The following is a 19,367-nucleotide window of genomic DNA, read 5'->3' as shown; positions in this document are numbered from 1 at the left end:
TAACTACATGTTATATACATTTTCTACCTAACAAATAAACTTTGAATATTGCAGTTTGCATGTATAATATCCTTTAAAGAAAAATTCTCCAAGTGTATTCTGGTAATCCTTGAGGCTCTTCAAGAAATCATGTCTGTTGTTATAATATTATTGAGGTGTCATTTCTTTTTTCAATCTCATTCTTATAAGTATTGGGATGTTCTAGAATTTACATGGTGGGTGATATTGCAACAAATTAAATTTTAGTTTCATTTGAAGCAGAACCAAGTGTCTTAAATCAGACATTAAAAAAGTGTCCAAACATGTAAAATAATGACAATCTTTCACAAAATAATTTTGCTTTTGAATGATGTAGTTATTTTAATAAAAACATGTTATGTACATGTAAGAAACTATTATTATATCAGATGAATGAATACATCATTTTTTTCTTGATATGGTAAATATTTATAAAATACCCCAGGCAAAATTTTTGGAGGTCCTTATTTATCTCTAAGCATCTAAGGGGCTCTGTAAAATCCAATGGCTAGAAACTAGAGCTTTAAAGAGATGGCATACAAGATCTCTTTCTCTCTCTCTGGGCTTTTCCTTCCTGTTTCCAATGCTGTGGCTTGAGTTGCAGATCTGCTATTCACTCAGGGGCTGCAGGAAAGGGCACAGAGGAAGAAGACAGTATCTAAATCTGAGGTTCAAAGCGATCCCCATGGAGTCCCCTGCCTCCCTGCAGATGCCTATTTTTTACATTAGCCTGTATGTTATTACATTTCTATCCGATGGATAGCCTCACATAGTTTTATATGTGGGTTGCTGCTCTCCACAGTAAAATCAATGTTCCGTAACAGGGATTGGATGTGGTAGCAAAGCAGTCACATGCCTTACCAGCATTCTTTGTGTGACCTTAGGAAAATTAATCCACTAAAGGTATGATGGGAGCGAGAGACATGAAATGGGAAGTGGTATTTACATGATGGATTAACTTTGAAGGGATGAAAGGGAAAAAGAGAATTAGAGAAACATTCATAATTTTCAAATCCAGAGCACCCCTCACACAGCTCCTAGAATTTGCATATATCTGGCCACTGAAAAGTGAGGACCCATAAAGAGGAATTTGGGTCATGGGGCTTCCAGAAGAGTTGCAGTTTCATAGAAGCCACTGATATCTGTATAGGCCATTGTGTTGCAGCATTTTGGAAGGGAACACATGGAACATTGACAATCATGGCTTTCCCTGAATGTCCGCCTTCCACATCCCACAAGATTCTCAGTGATAATTTTTAACCTGGGACTACCTCAGGCAAAGTTTTGGGGTAAGAGTTCTTGACTTTGGACTGGATATGATGGAGCCAATTTCATGATAAATAATAGATTGCAAGTGCCAACAGTTTGTAAGGTGTAAATACATAGTTTATGTGTTTTAATTTGGAATAAGTGGATCGAGATAATCAATTACAGACATTGCATATTTTGTTGAAAAGATATCAAATTACAAACTTGAAAAACATGCAAAATAATCTCACAAACAATATTGCAAAAAATGTGTGAAAGCATCATTGAAAAATTGAATCCACAGGATCAGTTTTCAGCCATTAAGAAATATGAGAAATCGCATTCAATTGTAGCGTAACAAAAATACACTAACTCTTATTGAACACGATTTTTTTTTTTTTCCCTTTTGGAAGCTACATCCATTCTAGCTAGACTTCTGTAATAAAGAAATGAAATCAGGTTTCAACAGCTGTCTTTGAGCCAAAAGGCCTCTTAGCTTCAACCCTGCCTGGCTGTGTGTAGACTCTCCTTGCCTAGACACTCTCTGTGTTGCTTCTATGCAGTACCTGTGAGGCTTTCTTAGAGTTGCACTCAACAAGGGATTGCCCACTTTTCTTTAAAGTATGGTTTTCTATGTTCTAGAAATCTGTTAGACTCTGTCAAATGACCTGGGGCTCATGATTTCTCTACAGTACAATGACAACCCAAACTGTACCAGGAATAATAATTCAGAGGATGATAACTGAAGCTAACATCCTTGATGTATGCTCTTAATTTAATTATAAATTTGCTGATGGGAATGTTTAAAAATGGTGATTTTATCCAGATAGATTTATTTATTTACTCTTTTAAGGAGGAAAGACTGCATTTTAATATTCTGTATGATTTAGGGGAGAAAATTCATGCCTCCTAGGATGCATATTCCCACACCACATCCAACACCACCAAAGCACCCACATCATTTGGCATAGAGCATGGGGTCCCCTCCTGACTTTGTCCCCTCAACCCAATCACCAATAGCCTCAGTTTTGCAGCCAGATTTCTAGGATTAGTTTTTGGTTTGATTTTGTCTGACTGTTTTGTTTCTCTTTGTTACACATGTAAGTGAAACCACCTAGAATTTTCTTTCACTTTCTGATTTATTTCACTTTGCATAACCATTCTAGGTCCATTCATGGTGTCAGGAAAGAAAGCTCTTGGCATGTGGGTCACTTGTAACTTCTTATTTTATATGGCAAACTGCTTCTAAATAGGTTATTTTGTGTATGTTTCTATTTCAGCTATGTCTTTCTGTATCTTCTTCATTGTTAAGTTATTTTTAAAACATACTTTATACCATTATAATATACTATTAGTTATTTTTAAAAAATATTTTATACCATTATAATGTACTAATTAGACTTTTGGACTGGAGAAATAAAAGGAAAAATAAAACACTGTCCTATTCCCTCCAAGAACTAAAAAAAAATTTAAAAAAATCTCCTTTTGTATTTCCTTGAATATATTATTTCCTTCCATTTTTTCTCTTCAATGCCATTTTATGCAATGAATCCATAATTTAAATGAGTTTGTGGCACATATCACTAAAACTGGCTGGTTCTCCAGCACAGTTACTGTAGAATTAGATGTAATAGTGTTTGTGAAAAGGTTGCCAAATGAGAGGACTTTTTAAATATAGGGGATGATATTTTTGTCAACTCTCAGAAGTTTCTGTTTATATAGACAGGAAACATGCTTTTCAGACTTGGTTTGTTCTGGTATCTAATTATTAACTATGTCACTTTGATCAACTTGCTGAACCTTGCTAAGATCTGTTTCCTCAATTAGACAAAACTCTGTGAAGTTCAGAGTATCATAGCACCATTCTAGGACTGATGGGAGGATTAAATACAATGATCACACAGAGGAACAGTAGCTAGATTGGAAAAGTACAACCAGCAGTTATAAAGCTTTTATGTAGTTATTAAGTTCTTCTGATAATTATCTAATTAATCTACACAGAAGTCCTGTAAAGCTTCAGCTGGTATTATAGCTATTATTATTGTAGCTTTAGCACTGAAACAGTACAGTAAATAAATGTCTACTATACTTTAGTGAATGTCAAACTATAATTACCTTTGGGACCTCAGTTAGCTGTCAGTCAAAATTCTTGAATAATCCGACTGCAATAATGAATTTGTGTAAATCCAAACATTGCACAGTTTACAGAATCACTGGAGAACTAGAGATTTGGGCTGAGACTATGAAGAAACAATGGCCAATTCCATAGCCATGTGATTCCTTGAGTACATTAAGAAGCAACAAAGAAAATATCATGTGGGGGTGGGTGGGGAGTACATCTGAACTCCAATACATATTATTAAAGTCTGTATGTAATGCTTCCAGAGAATTCATTTGATACAACTGCCCAGACAGCTTTGTAATTAAAGGGAGCTGAAGAAGTAGTTACATATTTTTTTTTTTTCCATTTTGGAAAGGGTGACCAAAAGTGCTCAGAATAACAGAACTCTTAAACATTTTACTCAGCCAAGAGTTGTTGAAGATTTCATTAAGTTGGGACCTCGCTGGTGGCCTAGGGATTAAATCTTGGCACTATCACCGCGATGGCCTGAGTTCATTATTCCCCGCAGGGAGCTGACCACATGGTGCAGAAGACCTTACCTGTCTTGTTACTGCTGCCTCAGCAGTGTATTTCAGTAGATCTGCACTTCTGCTCCCCACGCTGTCTCTGGTGGATCCTCTCAGCCCCCTCTCACCCACCACCATCCCTAGTTTACATCCCAGTTGTTGTGTGCACAATTAAATGAATAAAATTTTCTTTAAAACATTTTTATTGACTTTTTAATGATTTTTAAAATTTATGCATATAGAAATGGGGTACAAGCCAGAGGTGTGGTGAGAGAATTCACCAGAAACAGAATGGGGAGCAAAAGAGGTAGATGGACAAAGTACATGGATGAGGGGAGCAGGGGGTGAGGCAGGAGAGGTCTGCCGCGCCATGTGGGTCACCTCCTGGACAGGATTGAACTTGCACTGAAGCCGCTATAACTTGGCTTAAGCTTTGCAGTGCAGCACTCCAACCTTCTTGATCACCAGGGAGGGCCTGAATAGTTTTTGGTTTTGTTTTTAATTTGTACAATGTATTTGTAGTCCATGCGTACAGCTAAGGAACTGAACAACAATCAAGACACCTGCTACTTGGGTTTCTTATTTTCTCTCCATAATGTCATTAAATATGCCCTGGGGCATCATGAGTGAACTAGTTTCTATGAAACAAATGGTAGCATAGAGGCTGAGAAGTGACTTAACCCTAAATAAAATGACAATGTTTAACTGCTGTACCTGACGTGAAAAAAAAAAAAAAACTTCCTGCTGTATTATTGTATTATTTCTTTACCACAATACTGAAAACAATTTGCACCAGAGAAAAAGCTTTATCTAACCCCAGCGCCCGTTAACACCACCAGAAAGATAATCACATGTGGAATATAAGTTGTAATTGGAGTTATACTGTGGTTAGGCTTAGCCAATACAGGGAGTTTAACTTGGGATGGAATAAGAATACTGTCATCACAGATTTCACTATTGAAAGGATTTCTAATTTCTGTGATTGTAATAAACATAAAAATAAACAGACAGCACTATCACTTTGAATTAATTCTTTTGCTATAAGAGGAAGCTTTATTTCACCATTTTAACCTCAATAGACCCTTCTCATAATAGGTTAGAGAGCACATGTTCTTCTAGCCCAATTCTTTAGTCAAGTTTTGGGGGAAATGCTCACGGATGGTGTGGGGCCTCACTCATTTGAAGGGCCTTCTTGGATAACCCCCTTTGTTATCATGTTTCCCTAAGGCCACAATGATTCATGGAATATTGTCACATTCACGACTCCCATGGCTTATTCATAAGGAAGGTTTGTCCTACTTAAGATGTGTTAATGAAGTGAGCCTTTGAAATGATTCAGGACTAGAAATTCAAAAGGGTAGTATTCTCTCATGATGACTTAAATACTTTTATTGTTGTTGGAGAATTATTTTTCCAATTATACAAATCAAATAATCCTATATAGATATAGACATATCCAAATCGAGGGACTTAGATTTGATCAGTAATTTCCAGACTTCCTCTACCATAGAACTTTCTGAGTAACCTGTCACTGTTGTCTACTGTTGTCTACTGCCTATTCCCACTGATGTGAATAGCTGCTCATAGGCTCAGTTATAGAGATAGGTGTATCCTCATTGAAATATCGGACCCACTGATTTCACAGTTTTTCACACTGACATCCTCCGTCAACTCAAAGTAACCAGTACAGTGCTATCAGAAATGTCGACAGGCTTTCTTTTCTCCAAATGCCTTTGATGTTCTTTACCCAACATAAATTAGCAAATTCTAAATAGTCTATTGGAAAATTAGTCTTAGAATATTTTTCATAAAACCCCCTGAAGAATAATCAGTGATGGAAGTAGCATATAATACACACTGGCTTCCCAAAGAAGGTCACTTTTGATTAATATCATCACAATGACTGAAACTAAGAAAAGTAGCATTAATGCTGGGAATTACGCTGAATTGAGGCTAGTCCCTTCACATATCTACCTTCTAGGCTCCAGATTCCTAAATCTTCCTAATCTGTGCTCTTTTCAGCTTTAACATAACAGATGTGGAAGGAATTTAAATTTAACCCTGGAATCACAGTTTGCCTTGAAGTACTACAGCTACAAAAAGATAAAAGACCTTTTAGCACTGCCTTAGAAAGTCTCTATCATGCATTTGACGAAATGCCTCAAGAAATGTAGAAATCTGAGCTATTTAAGCATGTCATGTTTATTTGTAGTAACATTTTTCAGCTTTGAATCATTCACTCAGTCTCTGAATTGTTCTTCATTCAGTTCTATGTAGACAACTAGTATCAAATGTCATTTTCCACAAGTTCTTTTTTTTTTTTTTAATGAGCATAGGTGGTATTTCTGCTGTGAGTGTATCATCTTTAATACTATATGGATTTAAAAATGTCTTTGTCCCAACCAGTCCAGGAAACCAAGTGTATTTTTCCCCCTACTATCCAGGGAGGTTACTGTTAATTTAATCTATAAGAATTTTTTTTTTAAATAATACTGGGTAGCATATAGAGTCACCATAAAAGTTAGAGATATGCATATTATTTAGCTCTATTGTCAGAACAAATTCTAAAATCACAGAAATCTGGTCAGGTCAACACAGCCAACAACAATGGAATCAAGATTTCACTAAACATTGAAATTACTGTTTAAAGACCAAATTTGGGTGGACACATCTGATTCCTGTAGTTTAAATGATGCATTCTCTGCACCTGCAAGGTAAGGGAAATACCTGAGTCTTGCAGATTCTAAGATTAAAAATAAATTATTGGGCCCTCTCTGGTGGCACAGTGGGTTAGGACACAGCACTGCAAGTGAGGCGCAGCTACTTCAGTTTGACTTCGATCCCCCAGCCTCAGAGGTGATTCACATGGTGCGGCAGACCTCTCCTGACCTGCCTGCTGCTCCTCTCAGCAGTGTACTTTGTCTATATGCTGTCCTGCTCCCCACTCTGTCTCTGGTGAAGCCTCTCACCATTCCTGCACCCCAGTTCTGTATGCATAAATAAACAAAATTAAAAAAAATAAATGACCTTTTAAAAATAAATAAATTAAAATTGTTTGAGTAGTTGCTCTACATTTGAAAAGGCATTAAACAAGATAACTAATGAAGGTCACATTAATTATTTTACCATACTGAAAGATTTTAGTATAAAAAGAAGTGTTGTTTAAGAAAAAGAAAATAGGAAAAGCACAACTTATTTCTTGGCAGCTACCAAAGAATCAGCATCTGTTTCTGATTTATGCCCTTGTGTACCCATCACTTTGTAGCCTCATAAAAGGACCAGTTCACAAGCTATTGAACAGGTTTACTACTTTATGCAGCATTATAGCATTTTGTCAATTTCACTATAAACCCTGTACCTGTGGCTAATAAAATGCTTTGAATAAGTGTGTATCAATAGGTGGTCAATCAATGTGGTATCAGTGATTCAGTCAAGTGGGGAAATTCTAAACTGATACAAATCATTCAAATAGTCCTAAGAATGTGTGAGAGAAAAACAACAAAAACAACAAACCTTTGTGAGATTGAGATTTGACCAGTGCTTGTCAGGATTATGGACTAGGCAAAATTTGTGTCCTGAAATTAGTCACATTGCCTGAAGGATCAGATTTTCTTTTGCAAGTCTTGATAACTTTCTTCAATTCAATACTTAAGTGCATGATTTTCTGTGTCTCAACTTTTCTTCCTATCAGCCAATCTCACTCTCATCACCATTTGTTTCTGCTTTAAAGTCAGTGATTAGTATCAATTTTGCAATTAATTTATCTGCTATGTAAATCTTTGCTGTTCAAAAGTAGAAGACAGAAGAGTCCTTATTTTAAGAAATTAATTCTCAAGGAACAAGACGTAGCCTGTTCTGATTGGGTTATAACTTTGAAGAGCCATCGTAGATAGTTTGATGTCTTTTGACAGTTTGAAAGGGCTTCTTAGTAAAGAGTAACCACTTACAGATAAACAGACAGGCAACTCAATAAAAAAAAAAAAAAAACACAATCACAGAATCAGAAAATATCAGCTATGTGTTCACATGACCCATTAAAGATAATGTCACCTTAATTCACTGGGTATAAGGAAGTAATATTTGTTTTATTAGCTTATGGCTTTGTTTTATTAGCTGATGGCTTATAGAAAATGTGTGTTACTAGAGTATATTACTGATAGGTATGATTGCAGGAAACCCTGTTCATGAACTTAAGCAGCAAAGATGAGCTTGATGGCATTTTGTTTGTAAGATCACAAAATCAGAAATCATCATACTTTCTGTTTTAAAACAACTGGTTGGCATAAATTATCCTCTTTCATATTAAGATGTCTATTGTTCATGTTCTTTACATATTTTGCTAGAAATTGTACACAATTTTGTTATTGTAGTGATAATGTATGCTTTAATATAATTTCTCATCATATTATATTGCCCTTCCTTCTGAAAAGGTATTTTATTGTGCTCATATGTTAACTGAACCAGCATAAAAGCATATAAGATGTTCATAAGTAGATTTTCATTTTATATTAAAAATAAATTAAAAATTAAATTTTATCTGTGTCCAATGTAAGGTATGTATATTGTGTATTAATAAGCCTATAGAATTTTTACTATTTTTTAATAGTGATTTATAAAACTGATTTAATTTTAATGAAATAACACATTCGGATGAATTAATAAAAACCTTAGGGAAGAATTTCCATTCCTATCTATACTTGTATTTTTTTAAAGGAACCATATTCTACTTTCAATTATTTTTGCTGGAATTACACCTTAAAAAATCTAAATAATAATAAAAAAATACCTGACTACTGTTCTACACTTTTGCAGATATAAATAATATGCTCTCAGAGCTCTAGGAAAATTAATATATAGAACATCTCAGAAATGTTGTTAAGCAGTTTTGGACAGAGGTTCTGAATATATGGTAATACATAATCAGCTCTATCGGTCAGTGTTTGGCAGACTTCATAATGCAGGCAAACACAAACTAGGATGCATATTAACGACTAGCTCTTTTGCACCCTGAACATTATCAGTTTCCAAGTGTAGGGTGAATAAAAGTGATTAGGCTTCCCGCCCTCCCGGCATTAGCATTGGTGAGCCACACCTGTGGTCTTACCTGCCTACCTGGGGGGGGGGGGTGGAGCCCCGAGGGGGGGGGGGGGCGGGGGGGGAAACCCCCCGACCCGCCCCCCCCCGGGGGGGGGGGGGGACACCTGAAATGTGGTGTGCGCATGCGTGAATGGGCACACCTGAGCGCAGAGTCTGGGCATATAGGCCTGGAGCCAGAGGCCCTTGGGGCGGAGTTATGCTGACGGAGTATAGCAGAGGGCTATGGAGCACCTCAGAGAAGGTATTGTAATTCACAGGGGTCCTAAGTGACTGTCTCTCTATGCTAGCTTGTCTCTCCTAACCTGTGGGGATGAGGCCAAGAGCCCCAAGATTCTCTTTCAAGCCGTGATGGCCATATGGGGCCTGCGATGGCCATAGAACAGTCTTATCTATGAATGTAAGCACAAAGAGCCTAAATATAGAAATACATAAAATCAATATGTAAATACCGGAGTGTCAATAACACTTTTTATTAGCATTAAAGTCATGAGAAATAAGGATAGTCAGCACTCAACACAGTACACTGAGGTGGTGAAATTTACATGAAGGATTATTGTGGATTGAGTTAATATTTAAAGCATTTGAAAGAATGTTTGGCCAAAGCAAGAATCTGAGAGAGAAGGAGAGAGAATTGCACAGGGAGAGGAAGGAGAGAGGATAAAGAGAGAATTTGTTTTGGATTCAAATTGTTTGGCTATCAAAAGTTAATTAGTTTCTATAGGCAGAGAGAGGGTTAGCACCTGGTTCCTCTGTTTTTCAAGACTATTTTTAATAGAGAATTTGTAGCCAAGGAGATAATCTTGGTTGCCTTCTATATAATTTATTGGAGCTTTGTACCCTGGCTAAATTATCTCTACTTCCACAGAACTGGTTTCATGCATTTCTCTTTGTAACTTTTTTTTTGGGTAGATCAGTTTTGCTAAAGATACTGACTATAAATTCCTACTGGCATGTTTATTACCATGATTTTTGTTGTTGCTTTGTTTATCTGTTGTCTTGAAAACTGCCTGCCCTCAAAAGTACTCAATGGATACCGACTTAACAAAATGGTATTTCCAGACTAGTGTTTCTAATAATCTAAAAAGTAAATAAATATTGTCTAGTTTATATTTTATGACATTGTCTTTCTTTTGTATGAAGTTTTCTTCACTCTCTAAAGTAGAACTAGTCATTGTTTATTTGCCATTTGAAAAGCAATAGTACTTTATTTTATTTTATTTTATTTTTGCATAACTTTGGCAATTATTATAGGGAAAAAAATTGAGCCTGGCATCCCTGACCATTGTATTTTCTTTGCAATCACTGGATTTATATAATTCTATTGTGTTACTCGTATTTGATGTATTCTGTAACTACATCTCTTTACTAATTGTCAAAAACGAAAGTCAAGGTATCCCAGGAATACTTCTGGGGGGAGGTTATCTATTGATTTATAAGTAGAAATTTTTTTAACATAGAGTTAATGCTTTAGTATTTAAGAACGGTTCATCTAATCTTTCAAAAATAAGATGAGCATTTACCCACACTCACTTTCATAGGCAAAAACATCTGTATGTGCAGTGCATAGCAGGTGTCCAATAAATGTTTTGGGGTGACTGTCAGTGGTGACTCTTAATTACTTCATAATGAAGCAATTATTCAAGTGTCATGTTAAGACTGTTTCATAGAAATTACATAGTGACAGCTTCTAGCTGACACATACAATTACATACATTTTGGTAAAATTAAATACATTTTAATATATTATTTAACTGGCATGGAATATACTGACTTAGAAACTTTCAAAATACTATTATGACAATGAAAATAATTAAAATATGTGTAGCCATGAAACAATAAAGGCTTATCAAAAGTGTTCAAGAAAAAAGATGACAATGAAATGAATGATTAGTTTTCAAAGTAGTGGCATCTGTTCTGTGAATAATCCAAGAAACACTTTGCAATTTCCATGCATCAACTCTTTTATTCAAAAGAGGGAATTTCTCAAAAGAGACATATGGGACCAAACAAAATGTAGGGTACTGTGAAATTGTAATTTTAAAATTTGTCTTATTTATACCCTGCTTACTTAAAATAATGATTTGAAGCATAGCAAAAGGATATATCCTCTAAATCTTCCCCTATCATTTTTGCTATAAGGAACTTTATTATTATTTTTTTTCTTTTTTGGGGAAAAGTGTTTACAAAGCCCAAAAGATAGCAGAACTCCTATTTATTTGCTTTAGAAGAAATAACAGTGACAGTACTCATTAATATAATTGTTAAATTTTTGAGGTTGTTTCAATGTCTTTGGATCTGAAATAGAAACAGATCTAATATAATGATATAAATATAAATAATTACTATATGTTTCTGTGTTACTGTGAATGGCACATTTTAAGAAATGTTAACAATAATTTGATTTTTTAAAGTTGCAGTATTGATGTGTGGGTGTACTATAAACAGGTAAAAAAAAATCTAGTGCAAATTAGTTGAATGGTACTTGTAACTTGACATTTAAAAACAAATATATTGAGTCAGATATGTAAAACTATTAGATTGGTAAAACAAATATTTTGTGTTGCATAATATTTTGTATACAGGGCCCTCCCTGGTGGCGCAGCGGGTTAAAGCACAGCACTGAGAATCTAAAGCGGCTTCCACATGAGTTCGATTCCCGCCTGTTCCGGAGGTGACCACATGGCGTGGCAGACCTCTCCTGACCCGCCCGCTGCTCCCCTCAGCAGTGTACTTCATCCATCTGCCTGTTCTGTTCCCCACTCTGTCTCTGGTGAAGCCTCTCACCGCCCCTGAGCCTCTGGCCTGTACCCCAGTTCTGTATGCACAAATAAATAAATCTTAAAAAAAAAAATATTTTGTATACAACTGTACAAAAACCATATAATTTCTAAGTTAAATGATACTATCACTTCTAGAATGTTCTATCTAATTTACAATGGGCAAAATGAAACACTAAGATTTATTCATACCATCTAACTTTTTTAGGGATTGAACAGTAACTAATAACATTTAGTTTTTTATATTGCCAGATACTACTTCAATCTTTGAAAATATTGCCAATTTTGTGGTGTGTTTGTGTATCTGTGTAGAGTTAATGAAGCCATGCATGACATGGCCATGGTGGTATGTTATTCTTAACAAATGGTATGTATATTTTAGTGACTTTACACTCATAATGTTGTATTACCATCACTGCTATCTTTTTCACAAAAAAATTCCTCAGGCCAAAAAGAATTTTATAACTATTCTGCAATAATTTCCTTTCTTTTCCCTCCTCCACTACTGGGTAAATTTTTATTTATTTATTTATTTTTTTGTCTCAATGAACTTGACTGCTGTAGATATCTCATGTACTTGGAACCACACTCGCTTTTCCTTTTATTGGTTTATTTCACTTAGTATTTTATTTTCAGGGTTCACCCATGCTATAGCACATGCTGGAACTTAATTTTTATGGCTGAATCTATCTTGTATCCATTCATGTAGCATCAACTTTTGTTGCTTATTTTGGTTAATCAGACTATTGACTGAATTGATAGTTACATATATTACAAAATCATCATCACAATAAGTCTGGTTAATATCTATCTCCATTTATAGTTGCACGTGTTCTTCTTGTGAGAAACTTTCATATCACTTGCAAATTTGTGATATGCACTATTATAGTTTTAACTGTGTCACTCTGCTGTACAGTACATTACCATGGCTAATATCTTTTACAGTTACACACTTGAAAAGAAATTAATTTCAGACAAGACCATTATTGGCAAAAGAACAAAGACAATGCTGCAACCTTAACTTACTGTTTTTTTAGATTTATTTATTCATACAGAACTAGGGTACAAGTCAGAGGGGCAGGGGCAGTGAGAGTCTTCACCAGAGATAGAGTGGGGAGCAGAACAGGCAGATAGACGAAGTACACTGCTGAGGGGAGCAGAGGGTGGGTCAGGACAAGTCTGCCACGCCATGTGGATCTCCTCCAGGGCAGGCGGGAATCGAACTCATGCGGAAGTGGCTTTAGCTTCTTAGTGCAGTGCTTTAACCCGCTGTACCACCAGGGAGGGCCTTTATTGTTGTTTTTAATTGCAAACTTTTGTTTTAAACTATTGTGGCATGATGAATTGAAACAGGGTGAGTTAAGGGAAGCTGTATAATTATCAGAGATTCCTACTTCAACAACCTATGCTTCAAGTATATTTGTAGTAATTTTACATTTTATACTAATTAATGAAAATACTTCTTTAATACATAACACTTAGAAAGATTGTAAATACTGATGCCAAAAAGGAAAGCTAGATCTTTGACAAGCACCTATGGGAGAAAGTTCATTCAAATACAGGTACCCCTTGCCTTTAAAGAAAAGCATATGGGATTAGTTGATGTGCTCACTAAGGGGAATTCAAAGATGGTATTAGATTTTATGACAAAAAAAATTTCAAAATTGAACATAGCTTACCTCTGCTTTGTAACACTCTCCTGGAAGCATGAACACCCTGAGAGGGATGGTGGCCCCACAAGCTCCTCGGGGACATAGTTACACAGACTGTGCATTTCTCTTATCATTACTGCTTTTATTATGTGTAATGCTAGGTTTTATGTGTCATTTGCTATAATTTGGCAAGCTATTCTTTGAGTCTGAAGACAACTGTTTCTCATATAAACTAGTGGAATTTGCTTCTTGTCTATATGTCATTTTTATCTGATGAGAAGCTTACTAGGAAAGCTCCACTTCAGATAGCAGAGAGAAAACTATCAAAAGGAAGCTGGGAACATTAGGTTCAATTCAAATTTTCGACTGAATCTGAGCTACACAAATTATTGTAATTAATTTCTTCCATGAATGTTCTGTTTCATGTGGAACAAAAAGAAAATAATCCTAAGGCATAAGAAAAATAATTTCAGCTCTGTATTAAGTTTCTACTAGCAAACAATAGTTGGTCTTTATTTGTATTCAATATTAACATCGTTAATATGGTTTAGATTAAGGAGAAGATATTGTTATATAATTAAAGTAATGAATTTTAACATTTTCAGATGAATTCAAGTTCTTTATGAAGAGGCTACCCATGAACTATTTCCTCAACACATCTACTATAATGCATTTGTGGACAATGGATTCTAATTTCCAGCGTCGCTATGAACAACTGGAGAATAGCATGAAGCAACTTTTCCTAAAGGCACAGAAAATTGTACACAAGCTCTTTAGCCTTAGCAAGAGGTGCCATAAACAGCCCCTCATCAGCCTGCCAAGACAAAGGTAAGATATTGCATCAACACAGGAAACTAAGTTATCATTTTGATAAGAAGCTGCATTTAATTTCTGAATGCAGATGTGGTGATATATAGAATGCAGTGCTTATGTTGGACTAGAGATTGTTTGAAAATATCAGGTATCAATAAGTTGAATTTATTTTATGAAATAGCCATACAGGTATGCTATATCAACATTTATTTTATTAGCAGAATCAAGAATGTATTCTGTGTGGCAGTCCACTAATAATTCCAGTACAGGGGACAGGAAAAATGCAACCTGATGGCTACAGTGGAGCATTAGGAATAATCAAGACCACAAAGTGAACCTGCTTAATCTATAATCTTAAAATATAAAATAAAGCTTATTTTCTGAGGTCAGAGTTCAGAATATCAGAAATTTCATTCTACACCAGTCTCTGGAAATAGATGTAGAAGTTTTTAACAAAGCATATGAATGTTTCAGACTATCAAAATATTTGTATCTGAACTAATTTTGGAAAACAGTTTTATGATTTCGTACTAGAATTCATGTTAAAATATATCAAAATGCAAGGCTAATGGAAAGTAGAAAAATATATTTGTGCTAGTATCTCAGATATAAAAATGCTTGAATTTTAACTTGCTGCTTTAATCATTAATAGGAAAAAAAAATCTATAAATCCTTTCATTGAAAAAAACAAAGTCTATATACATTGTTCAAAATTTCAAGATGAATCATTGAAATTTTTCTATGATTTATGGGAAGTTAGCATATTCAATGTTTATGCATCTGTCACCACAATGGAAGTTGAGAACACACTCATTAGCAGTCTTTCTCCATTTCCCAGAATCATCCCTAGGCTGTCTGTCTCGATCAGTTTGGTGTGCTAGCATTTGTATAGATTGGCCCCCTTTTCAAGTTTCATATAAATGTAATCATGTGATGAGTGAGTGGCTTTTTCCTCTGAGCAGACCGCTTTTGGGTTCCTCAATGTTGCAGCAGGTGTCTCTGCTACATGCAAATCATGTGGGATAGCCAATAAGGGTTTGACGATCATCTGGATTGTTGGTGATTTTTGGCTAGTTGAAATGCTACTGTCAGGCATGATATTTTTATATGGACATTTGTTTTCAATTTCCTTGCATATGTACTTGAAAGTAAAATCAACAGCTCATGAAACAACTACACATTTAACATTTTAAGAATTGCCCAAACTGTTTCTCAAAGTGTAGCCATTGGTGGATGTTTCCACCAGTCATAACTGACAGTAAGAACTCTCACCGACACTTGCTATTATATTTCTTTAGGTTCTACTCACACTGTTGGACATAAAGTGATTTCTTCCTGTACCATTAATTTATATTTTGCTAATGACTCATGCTCTTAGGTCTTTTTACATGCTTATTGCCCATGGGAGAAATGTATACACACATACATGTACATACATGTACATACATGCATATTATGTGCATGTGTGTACATATATGCCCATATGTGAGTGTGTGCTTACATGATTTTCACATATATGTATGTATGTATGTGCATATATGCACCCTACAGTTTTGTTGTTTTTTGTATATTTATATTACTGAGTTCTAAGAACATGTATAACAGGCAAATATCTCCTTTCATTTTGGGGAGGTAGCTTTTTACTTTCTTAGCCACTTTCTCTGTCTAGATAAGTTTGTCAACTTTCTTATGAAAGAAGTAACTTTTAGGTGTTTCTATTCCTTATTATTTGGCTTTTTATTTTTTTGCTTCTAGTGTAATTATCATTGGTCCCTAATTCCTTCTATTGACATAGTACTTGGCGTGATTTTCTTGTTCTATAATTTGGTAGAGATGATAACTAAGTTATTGATTTGAGAATGTTTGTAATTTTAAATACTCTATTTGTGCAGGTATTTATTTCCCTCTAAGAAACAATGCAAGTTGTGTTATTTTATGCATCCCATAATTTTATTTTTCTATCCATACATAAGAATTCATTTTTTTAAATAAGTCTATATATTTTGAGGAATATTACCTAGTATTTAATAATGGTTTAGGGAAAATACTCTTACTTATAATAAATTATACTTCAGATGTAGTTTAAACAGTTCATGAACCACTGAAATAGTTGGTTCTACTATCAAAAAGATGGGAAATAGAAGAGGATTTATGTGGGGTAGCAGCAAATTGATGGTTTTGTTCATTACTAAATTGATTTTAAAGGTCCTGTCAGCTAAAATATAACTAGAAATACACACACACACACACACACACACACACCCCAGAAGCTTAGAGAAAATTTGAGCAAATGACATTGAAATTCATCAATACACATAAAACCATGATACTCTACCTTTTTTTTTTTTTTATTTATAGAAAAGTTTGCTCTTATAAATACAAGGCCAGGATGTAGACCAGAGGTAATGGAGAGCAGTGAGATGATTCACCAGTCACAGCATGGGTAGTAGAACAGCCGAAGTACTAAAATGCACTGCTGAGGGGGGCAGTAGATGAGACAGGAGATGCTATGCCATATAGGTCACCTTCCTGGCTGGGAGTCAAACTTTTGCTGCAGTGGTTATAGATAGCTTCCTAGTGCTGAAACTTAACCCTTTGAATCACCAAGAGGCCCTGATATCTTATTATAAAACTATGGTAAATATGTACAGAGAATATAAGAGTATATTTAAGGATTAGTGGAGAAATCAAGACACAAGCAAAAAAATAGTGAGGTAAAATCTATCAAAAAAGCCAAATTAATTTCTAGTAAAAATAAATATGTTAAATATAAAAATACCATAAAATAGGATAATATGAAATAATTCATATTGGGTATCTACTAAGTAAAGAAAAAAGAAGACTATAATAAAAATGTTATTTGGGATGCAATTCAAAAACTATAGAAATGAGCATTTATTTGCCAAAACTTCAGACTAAATAAATTGAAGACTGCCAAAGGCTTTACTTGACTTCCTTTTTTCAATTTAACATAATTTCTGTGTTGGTTATTACTCATCACACACATACACTCAAATACAGACATGCTAGACAAATTATCTTACTGAATTTGGATTTTTTAGCTGTGATTTTTTTCTTTACTAAGAATGTGAGATTTTTTTCTGCTTTTCTTTTACTTCTCACATTTTAAAAAGACTATACAAAATAACATTAACAAAACAAAACATACGTATTGTAGTTTGTTAGTAGAACACAATGGGAAAAATTGAATTTGTGCAAGGTATGTTTTCAGAAATGTTTAAGAAGTAGATTAATAATATTAGTGAGTATTTCAGTCATTTCTGTGAAAATTCTAATTTTTTGTCCTTTTTTGAATTTTTTGTTAGCTTTTCTTTTGAAGACACACCACTCACAATACTGGCTTTTAATCTCTGATATTATAAAATCATGAAATAAGCACAAACAAACTCAGTATGATCCTCAAAATCACTTCCAATATAAAATGATTTATTGACACTGCCTATATTATATTGCGTAGATTGAAGGCTATTGTTTATTTGATTTGTTTATGACTTAGATTATAATTCTTCCTTATAGATAAGTCATGACATTCAGATAAATCTCATGAGGTTTGTCCTGCCAGCCTATGCTTCTTATGAATTCAGGTGATATTAAACTTTGTTTGTTACTGAATAAATTAGGAAGTCTTTTATATCTAGTTTTCTTTCAGTGTTCAACATTTGTCAATATTCTTTCAATTCAATTTTCTTTGAAATCAAAAAAACTCAATTTTATGATAAGATCATTTTCATTTAGTAAAGGAAAATAATTACAGCAATTATTGAAATGCATTTAAGGAATTCCTTAAAGAATTAAATTGTGCTGTTTTATGCTTTTATATCTTATTAACAAGAACAGCCTAGGGTCCACAGAAATAATGCATTTAATTATGTGTTGGAGAATTTTAATAACCAACTCTCTAGGGGAGAAGGTCCTGATTTATAACATTTGTCAACATTTTGGTATAAATATCTCCATGATGGTCATTTTTCAGTGACCAATGTGTTGTCAACTGAAAGAGGAATTGTGAATAGACACATAATTTGTTCTTCTCAGTAACTACAGCTTCAGCAAACCAAAAACAATTATTTTTTTTTAATGAGGTGACATTGGTTGACAGCACTGTTTAGAACAATGTATCTGTGTTCACCTTTCTTCAGCTGTGTGTTATGTCAACGCACCCACCACCAAGGCACCCATAGTCCTCACCCACTGGGCCCCAACCACACCCTGTTCTCCATGCTCCCTTGCTCCTCCTCACCTCCACAGCCCCCACCCCACTTTAGTAACCTCAATTCTACAGTCAGATTTCTAGGTTAAAGGCAAGTACTTTGTCTGTATAGCTTCACTATTTTTGTGAATTTTTAAAAAACAAAATATATATGTATATATATTTTCCATTGTCACAGGGAAGAATGACTTCAGGTATGTCGTCTTTAGCTAATAGTTCTATCATGTACTTTCTGTACATGTTTGATGATAAAAACTGGCACTGGAGCCAAATCTGGCCTACCAGTTGCTTAATAAGACCTGTGAGGACAGACTGTTATGCATATTAGGCAGAAAAAGACAAACACCATGTGACTTTGCTCATGTAGTAACAACAAATGTCAAGCAAACTGAAGAACTGAATATAACAAAAATGAACCTTTAAATATTTGTTTTATTATTTATGAAAACAAGAACTGGGGTCTAGGCCAGAGGTGCAGGAGGTGAGGTGTTTCATTAGAGAAAGAGTGGGGAACAGAACAGGCAGATTAACTGAAATTCACTGCCGAGGGGAGCAGTGGGCGACACTGGAGAGGTTTGCTGTGCCATGTGGGTCACCTTCCTGGCTGGGGTCAAACTTGTGCTACATTGGCTGCTGACAGCTTGATGTTTCTGAGACTTAACCCCTTGTGCCTTCAGGGAGGCCCAAAAAGTAAACTAAAAGGTCAGGAGAGAGAAGGAAGTTGGGTAAACGAAGCCAAAGGGGACAGTGGTTTGTGAAGGATAGATTTGGCCCAGACCTTTATCCCTTAATCTCAGCCTCTGTCCCCAACAGAAAATCTGACCCATAATTCTGTTTTTTGTTGTGCTATAGAACTAAGACTTTGAACATTTGTTTCCAAATGTCTATTCTTATCGAAAGTTA

The 19,367-nt window shown here is 34.9% G+C and overlaps 1 protein-coding gene across 1 annotated transcript in view; it reads left to right on the top strand.

Annotated features, from left to right (window-relative positions):
- Positions 1–19,367, top strand: part of BRINP3 (bone morphogenetic protein/retinoic acid inducible neural-specific 3) — a gene marked incomplete at its 5' end in the record, with an annotated part of 138,532 nt that overhangs the window by 67,580 nt on the left and 51,585 nt on the right. The window contains one exon of the mRNA XM_012726775.1: positions 14,026–14,248. Within this exon, the coding sequence (XP_012582229.1) occupies positions 14,026–14,248 (223 nt within the window). The remainder of the gene's footprint in view (positions 1–14,025; positions 14,249–19,367) is intronic.

Source organism: Condylura cristata, unplaced genomic scaffold, assembly GCF_000260355.1.
Source record: "Condylura cristata isolate star-nosed mole 26May11 unplaced genomic scaffold, ConCri1.0 scaffold00018, whole genome shotgun sequence".
Classification (NCBI taxonomy): Eukaryota; Metazoa; Chordata; class Mammalia; order Eulipotyphla; family Talpidae; genus Condylura; species Condylura cristata.
Note: the sequence above shows the minus strand (reverse complement) of the source record. Positions and strands in the feature narration are given on the sequence as shown.